This window comes from Aptenodytes forsteri, unplaced genomic scaffold (assembly GCF_000699145.1).
Source record: "Aptenodytes forsteri isolate BGI_AS27 unplaced genomic scaffold, ASM69914v1 Scaffold33, whole genome shotgun sequence".
Taxonomy (NCBI): Eukaryota; Metazoa; Chordata; class Aves; order Sphenisciformes; family Spheniscidae; genus Aptenodytes; species Aptenodytes forsteri.
Window position 1 is genome coordinate 2866610 of NW_008795037.1, and position 8498 is coordinate 2875107.

At 36.1% G+C, this 8498-nt stretch overlaps 1 protein-coding gene across 2 annotated transcripts in view; it reads left to right on the forward strand.

Annotated features, from left to right (window-relative positions):
* The first annotated feature begins 2131 nt into the window (after window positions 1-2131).
* CYLD (CYLD lysine 63 deubiquitinase) overlaps window positions 2132-8498 on the forward strand; it is a 26080-nt gene continuing 19713 nt past the window's right edge. The window contains exons 1-6 of one of the 2 annotated variants that reach the window (XM_009276718.2): window positions 2132-2224; window positions 2449-3109; window positions 4168-4470; window positions 5364-5469; window positions 6552-6650; window positions 7794-7910. In XM_009276718.2, the coding sequence (XP_009274993.1) occupies window positions 2603-3109; window positions 4168-4470; window positions 5364-5469; window positions 6552-6650; window positions 7794-7910 (1132 nt within the window). In that variant the 5' untranslated portion in view covers window positions 2132-2224; window positions 2449-2602. The remainder of the gene's footprint in view (window positions 2225-2448; window positions 3110-4167; window positions 4471-5363; window positions 5470-6551; window positions 6651-7793; window positions 7911-8498) is intronic. The other variant, XM_009276719.2, reaches the window with a different exon arrangement.

Consider the following 8498-nt stretch of genomic DNA (forward strand, 5'->3'; position numbering starts at 1 on the left):
ATAATGAACTTTTTCATAATGGAAAAGCTTTTGGTACTGTATTCAGTGGCGCTTAATAACCTCTGCAGATGACTAGAACTTTAAAAGACTGACCATGCACCATATAAAGCTATCATTATATAATCTAAATGCATCTGTTAACATGTTTTCACATTGAATTCTTTACTACTGAACATGTGAAGATTATGTAACATTGCAGCAATGGACCTGCAAGCAAGGTATACTTATTAAAAAAAATAGATATGATAAATAATATTTTAATAAAAAATAAAAACTGCCTTTTCTTAAGCTCTTGAACAGACTTCTCTGTTAATATATTGCTTCCATACATACTTATTAAAATGAATTATTTCTAAAAGTGAAACAGGAAAGGTCATGATCCCTGTAATGTCAGTGATACTTGTTTGAAGTGTATTGGGGGTTGATTAACTTTGTGGAATGGCTCGCAAAGAGAAAAGTTAAGTAAGTGCATCAGCCTTTGAAAGCTGAGAACGTAAAACGGAACTATGAAGAACAAGACAGTATCTGGTTTTTTTACCAGTGTCTGGAAAAAGTAAGGGGAGGGAACTAGACAGAACTTGGATGGAACTCTATTGTAATATCTGAGTAGACTTATAAAAGCTAATGGTAATTTAATAATGTTTCCTTTGGAGGGGGGAAGATCCTGTTGTGTTCTTCATTAGTTCCCGTATAAAACATTACTGTTTCAATCTGATACTGATATCAGACTTTTTTATTAGTCACCAACAAACATTACAACCTATTTATGTGTATCAAATGAAAATTAAGAGAAATATTTTTTAACTTGCAAACAGATTGATAGTCTACCAGACTTTATCTCAGTGAGGTCTGAAACTGTCCAGATTCTGTCCCTCAGATGTTAATTACTTTGCAGATGGAAACACTTTAAACCACGTAATTCCTGTCAGCTGCTGCTGCAGCAGTGTCAAAGTGTGATGATGACATTGACACCCACGTGTAACATCTGTGAAGACAAGAAGCATGCTATTTCAGAGTTTGAACGGCTGTATGGTACAAGAGCCTCACTAGGAGGCTCAGCAAGTCAGCACAGAAAAGTGTGAATTCTAGTGACTGAAAGATGCTACTTTGCATAAATTTCAGATCCTCTGTGGTTGTTATTACTTTTCTTTGGGGGAAAGAGTTTTCTATATACTCTTTTTGTTTAAAAACAGGTGATGAAAATAATTGCAGTACTACTGGATTCCTTTCTGATAGCTTCTGAAGCTGGGATCAAACTGAGTAGGAGAAATAGCAATAGATTTTGTGGTATTTGAATGCCATCAGAGCAAAGATCTGAGGGAATAGAGTTAGCAAGAGGAGGCATAAGGACAAAGAGTATTTGCTTTTTATTTACTGAAGTTAAATCCATAAATAATCATTGAGATTCTCCTTTAACTGAATGCAAACTGTGGCATCACAGATTACTAACAGGAAAATTTACATGACAATATATTCTTAACTTGTATGCTACCCTTTTCTCTCATCTTTAGAAGAAGAATAAATCCTGTTAAGGTACTGCAGATCTTCATGTATGCAGTATGATCTAAACTGTAGACATATATATGTGTGTATGTATTCTACTTTTGTATCTGCTACCATGTGCAATGAAGTATTTTCAGGTTGTTCTTGTTTAGTTTATTTGATTGTGAACTATAATTCCTAGGATGATGTTTAACTAAGGTGTTTTCCAGGGTATTTTAATAACTGAAAGTGATATATTTCCTACTTCATTGAAGTGAGTTACCTTTCTAAAATTATAAAAAGAAAAGCCTCCAGGTTTTTCTTCAGAATTGCATGTTGCAATGCTGGCGCAATTTGTTTTTCATACATTGTTCATTGCTTACTGGAACTGTCCATTTCTATTATTTAAAGAAATGGCTGTTATAAATTACTAAAGTTTCAATTTTCTGTTGCTCTATTACACTGATAAACTTTTCTACTTCAAAATGTTATGTGGGATGCAGTACGCTGTCAGAAATAAGTGGTCGCTAAGCACGGAAAAAGATCTTTGTAGTGGAAAGCTTCCATAAAATATTGTTTGTAAACTTGAGCAGGATATTTATTCCTGTTCATCTGAAATTAAGATTTCTTTTTCCTTTCACTTAGGTGTGTTTTTTGCATTTCACTATACTTTTTCCATAGCCCCTTGCTTCAAGGAACTAGAGGAGGAAAGGAAATACACAGCAGTAACAAGCAGAAATGGGTATGTCCATGATCAACAGTACTGTGGCTGTTTCGAGACTATGTTCAATGTCTCAGATTTTGCTGAACTATTTTTATTCTGTGGGAGGAGTGGGGCTGGTCACAGATTTAAATGATTTTCTGTTGTTTTACCTAAGACTAGCTGTAGTTCCCCAATTTCATTTTGCCTCTCTCTCTCCCCCTCTCCCTCCCTCCCTCTCTCTCTCTCTCTCTCTCTCATTCTAGGCTTTCTGCTCTGGATTTGGTTCTTTGCAAAATGAATATTGCATTGTTTCACAAAGGTTGGACCTTCCAGTAGAATCTGTCAAGATCAGTGCACATAAATCAACAGCTTATTTTTCTTGAAGACTTCTGTGCAGCTTTTAAAGTTTTAATCACAATGAATTCGGGCTTATGGAGTCAAGAAAAAGCAAGTTCATCCTATTGGGAAGAGCGGATCTTTTACTTGCTTCTTCAAGAATGCAGTGTCATAGACAAGCAGACTCAAAAGCTCTTGAAAGTGCCCAAAGGTAGCATTGGGCAGTTTTTTCAAGACCGTTCTTCTGTGGGACACTCCAGAAATATTCCTTGTAAAGGCAAGAAACTGCAGATTGGATTAAAGATTCTGGAACAACCTCATGCAATCCTGTTTGTGGATGAGAAGGATGTTATAGAAATAAATGAAAAACTAGCTGAGTTGCTTTTGGCCATTACTAACTGTGAGGAAAGATACAGTCTGTTTAAAAGCAAAAGCAGGTTAACTAAAGGCATCCAAATAGATATTGGCTCGCCTGTTAGAGTACAGCTGAGATCCGGAGATGATAAATTTCCTGGAGTTGTTCGCTTCAGAGGACCCTTATTACAAGAAAGGTCCCTGACAGGGATATACTTCGGAGTAGAGTTGCTGGTAAGTTTCTTGCTATGGGGGAGCATCATATATATATTTTATAAGATGAGCTAAAAATCTTCTATTTAAAGAGGCAGTCACAATAAATTCTTTTTTCTAGAAGCATCATTACCCCTAAAAATGCTGTAACCTTCAGTTTTTTCATAAGTATTGTTATTAAATACCTGTGAACACACCATATCGCATCAGCCTTGTATTCTACATGTTAAGTGAAGCTTGATGAGGTGCATGGGCTGGCAAAAAGACTTGAACATGCTCTGACTCTTCCAGCCTAGAAAAATTTAATTACTTACATCCCCATCATGGCAAATATCTGACTCTCAGATTTCTGTTGAGTACTTTGTTTTTCCCTGCATGTGGCAGGATACAATCCATAAATGTAGGCTTGGATTTTAGGGCTGCTGGTTTTGTAGAGCCCTGAAAGTCAGATGGCAACTAGTTAAGATAGAGTATGTTGCCGTTGTTTGCTCCTAGTGAGATATTTCTGCAAAATTAATGTCAACCGTAAGCTTTTGAAGGGTTAGATTCAGGAGAGTGCCACCCTTGCATTAGAAGTATATTTTGCAAAGTCCTCTTTAAACTTTTCCCAAATTCTTTGCAATTCCCACAAAGAACCTCAGGGAATATCAGGCCCAAGTGCTTCTGAAAATCGGCTCCCTTTATTTGGCATCGAAGTGGAATTTTTGGATGCTTAGCCTTACGTCTAGTATGAAGTAGTCTTGTATTGATATGGCAAAAATTTGATGGTGGAAGGGAGATTTGCACCTGAAGAAAACATGCTTCTCTGAGTAAAAAGGCTTCTGCGTGCAGCTACTCTCTAATCTAATGGCATTTTACTGTTTATTCCCCTAAGATAGACAGTGTGTATATCTGCCACAAATTCCAGCAATAGAATTCTCCCAATATAATGATAGTTCATCAGGCAAATTCTTACTGCAATTTCTCCAAAACACTGGTTTATGTTGCTGCTTTTGTAGTAGTCTGCTTTTGCACAAAATACACTACTTTTTTTTTTTTTTTCTTTTTTCCCTTCCTCTTCTTCCTCCTCCGACACTTAGGAAGAAGGTCGCGGTCAGGGCTTTACTGATGGACAGTACCAAGGCAAGCAGCTTTTCAGATGTGATGAGGATTGTGGGGTTTTTGTTGCTTTGGACAAACTGGAGCTGGTGGAAGATGATGACAATGAACTGGAAAGTGACTATGCAGCTCCAGTTGACGCAATGCAGGTAGAACTTCCTCCTCTGGAGATCAACTCCAGGGTTTCTCTGAAGATAGGAGAGAGTATAGAGTATGGGACAGTTATATTCTGTGATGTCTTACCAGGAAACGAAAGTTTAGGATACGTTGTTGGAGTGGACATGGTAAGAAAATAATCTGACTTTAATAACTTTTGCATGTGTGTTAGCTAGTAAATTACATGCAATGTAAAAGAAGAAACATTATCCACAAGCTACTTCAGCGGAGGCTGACCTAAAATGGGAAATAAACACTTGTGTTCAAAGATGCCCCTTGGTGGTAATTGTATTTTGGCATCAGGTAAATGGTATCCTATTTGATGCTAAACAGTTCAGGAGAAATACTCCGGTTACTCTGAGGAGCCTCCACTGAGCTACTTGCCATGTTAGATGTCAGTCTTGAAGTAATAGAGTTGAGTGTTTGTCTTGTGAGACTGGCTTTGTTCTGCCTTTTAAAAAAGTAGGCTGGATGCCTTTTTCTTTGTTAGCTATTTTTAAAAGCTTTTTTTCATGTAACTTTGGTTTGTTTGACTTTGTGCTACCTTAAAAATACTGAGTCTGAAGTACAAAAGTTGATCTTTCAAGAAAATGTGAAGCTTGACATTAAAAATTATTTCTAGCAACTTCAAATTTTTAAAATGAACAGCTTTCAAATTTTTGGTGGTTAAAGGGTGTTTTGGTTTTGTTTTTGTAGATCAGGTGCTTCCATTTTCTTGATTGCAGTAGCTGTTGCCTAACAATGCACTAGAATTGTTCTAACTTGTTTATAAATAATGGATTTTAGTAGAGGAATGCTTGTTAAAATAGGAAATATGCCTCAAAAGAACAGTTTTTAAGTTTGCATTTGTCTTTAAAGACTGTAATGTTTGACTGTTCTAAATACAAAGCTTGTTACAGGAAAAAGTAGATGTTGTCAAACTTTTCATTTTCCTACTTTTTATGTTCTTGAAGACACGTGTGTATTCTGTATGATGTAAATCTTCTCTTGGGATAAATATAACATGTTTTTCTATTTTTAGGATAATCCTATTGGAAACTGGGATGGAAGATACAATGGAATACAGCTGTGCAGTTTTGCAAGTGTTGAAAGTACACTTCTTTTGCATATCAATGATGTTATTCCAGGTATGCTCTGCTTTCTTAACCAGAAGGCGGACTTTGATAACATCTCAACCTAGGCGCAGTTATACGATTAAAACAATATTGTGGAATTACTATCCTAAATTCACTTGAATTAGTTTAACCTTCTGTGTTACACTTCTCTTCAGTTTCCTCCCCCTTTTGGTTACAGTCTCACTAGTAGAAAAGGTTTACAATTTTACGTGACTTTTGTTCAATATTATAGTATTTGCAATACTATACAGTTGTATAGTATTCATGAATATGTGAGTGTCTGTAGCGGGAATCTTTTTATTGAATGTTGTTCAATTTACTCCAGGAGTTTAAATATCTTGGATTGGAAAGCTGTTCTTTCTGTGCTTGAAATATATTGATAGTATTACTTATGCGTTCTCTGAGTAAATACTTGAAAATTCATAGCAAGGCACTGGAAAAATTCACTGTCTGCAGTAATTCAGTGAATAGCATTAACTTGTAACCACTACAGTCCTCTGATTCCTCTTCTGAAGAAAGAAAAAAGTTTCATGTAAAACTTTTGTTTGTGCTCTATCTGAAGACAGGTACTCTAATGAGTGCAGTCTTGTACGGCCTGTAGTCTGTAACCGTTTCCCTCTCTCTTCAATTGGGCTAACTTTTCTTATGTTCACCTCCTACTTGTTGGTTTAGTTGAGATGCACATTTTTGCATGAATTCGCCTCTCTTCTCTGGAGAATTCATGGGGACTTCTCCATTTTTGGGAAAAGAGCGTTTGTTGTAGATGTGTTGGTAGAAAACAAAGTTTAGAATTTCATGCATCCGTTTCCCGTAACGGAAGCGTGCACATACATTGAAAAATGTGAAGTCAGTCTATTTGGTGTGTTCAAAAAATAATGGTGGACTTCAGAGTAAAGTAATTGCTGATGTGATAGAAGCAGATCCTATATACATAAAATGTTGGTTTTGTGCCAAAAAAGGTTTTGCTCCACTCAGCTTTAAAACTTATGATGCTAGACCTTGGTTCAGTTACGTTTCAGGTTGAACTTCTTGCTGTGATGTAATAAAAGCGTATAAAAGGGAAGCTAATATTCTCTTCATATACCACGTTTTAGAGACTGTGTCACAGGACAGGAGACCTCCCAAGCTTGCCTATACCTCAAGAGGTGGTGGTGACAAAAGCTTGTTCAATCATAGTAAGCCAAAGGCTACAGGTATGTATGGGAAGTGATTTTCTTTACCTATGTAAGATTACAAATTTCTGTTGCTTGGGAAAAAGTGTTGCCTTGCCTTTTCTATCACTTTATTATTTCAGTTATATCTTGATATGAAATATCAAGATAAATTTCTCTGAAGTAGAGTGTTAATATGAATTTAGTTAATCATAAAGATGGTAGACAGTTTAAGTTAAGACTGCTCAAATTACCTTCACTTTCATGAAAAACAGTTTGAGGTTTAGCAAAAATTCAAGAGCATATTACCTAGTTGTCTAGTATAACCAGTTCAGGGCTGCATTCTGTTTTTCTGAAAGTGTGGTGTGTGTTTGGGGTTTTTCTTATTTTTTTAATAAATGTAGTTTGCTGTTGACTTCCTTCTGCAGGACTTGAAACTTGCAAATTTTTAGCCCAGGAGCAGATCTACTTAATAGTGAATATGTTAATTTTGCTGTGATGCAAAACCAAAATTTAATTTTCTGAAATATAAACTTCTTTTGGCTCTGGTTTTGGCCAGCTCTGAAAATCCTCCCAGGGAAAAACAACCTGGAAGGGAAATAAATTCCTCCCACCCTCCCAAAGGCAGCCATCAAAATTCAGTGTCTTTTGAGTTTACTAGTGGCTATTTTGGCTTGTAAAATACTAATGACAGTATATTCTGTAAGCTTTCATTCTACCTGGCATTAGATGCTGGCAGAGACGGTCTTCACTTAAGTCACTGTGGTTCTATGTTGGCACAAGTTATAGCTGTGTGGAATTGGATGGGTAATTTATTTGCCTACTCTGAAATTTTTTTGCTTTAAAAACAAAGAAAAAATACCTGCTGTACACTGTATCTCAAATGCTTTCTTATATCCATAATTTATAGTAGTGAAAAATTTGCACTTGAGGGGTATTTTCTGCCTTCTTTTCAGGTTGGTGACTTGAAATTTCAGCTTGGAGGATTAAGTTGGTTTGGGATAAACTGCTACCTTGTTGCAAGCTTAGAATTGTGTTAGCTTTGATGGGAGAGTTTGCTGCTTTGTGGAAAGGCAGTTACGTCTTCTTCAAATAATAGTAACGCATTTATACTATGAAAGAAGAGTGTAGCTAACCTTTTGTAAATAGAGAATAATCTCTTCAGTAAAACGTATTGTTTTCCAGGATCTACCTCTGAACCTGGAAATAGAAACAGATCTGAAGTCTTCTACACATTAAATGGCTCATCACTTGACTCTCAGCCTCAAACAAAAACAAAACCCCCATGGTATATTGATGAAGGTAAAGAGAGATGATAGTCTTTCATGTAGGCATACGCTTTATTTAAAAAGCAAAACAAAACTAGAGTGTATTGATATTCTTCAAATAAGACAAGTATGAGTTTAAATTTAAAAAGGTTGGAATGTGTTGTCTTAGCAGAAGACATACTATATCATAAAAAGCATCTTGGAACCCCCATGAAATACACTCTTGTCTTAATTGACCGACCTGTTGTTTTATTCTGCATGTAGGAGATTACATTCTTGGCAACATATGCGCAGCTCTGTGGGAACGCATAGGTCTTGCAGGCAAAATAAAAGCTGTGGCTTGGAAGGAAGATAAGATATTTCTTGCAGCCAAGTATATAGAGCAATTTTATTTTGCCTGTCTTTTTGTAGCTAATGTTACAAATCTAAGGGAACTGCAATATTCTGCCATGCCAGCTAATCAGTCTGGAAGTAGGGAGGAAAAAACCCAATCTGACTAAACATACATGTTTTTTCAGTATTTTTTAAAGTTATTTCTGTAAAATCTCTCTCTTAATTCTTGTAAGTATGGGTGCACATACCCAAAGGATCAGTATACCTTGATTTGCTTCCAGATCTAATT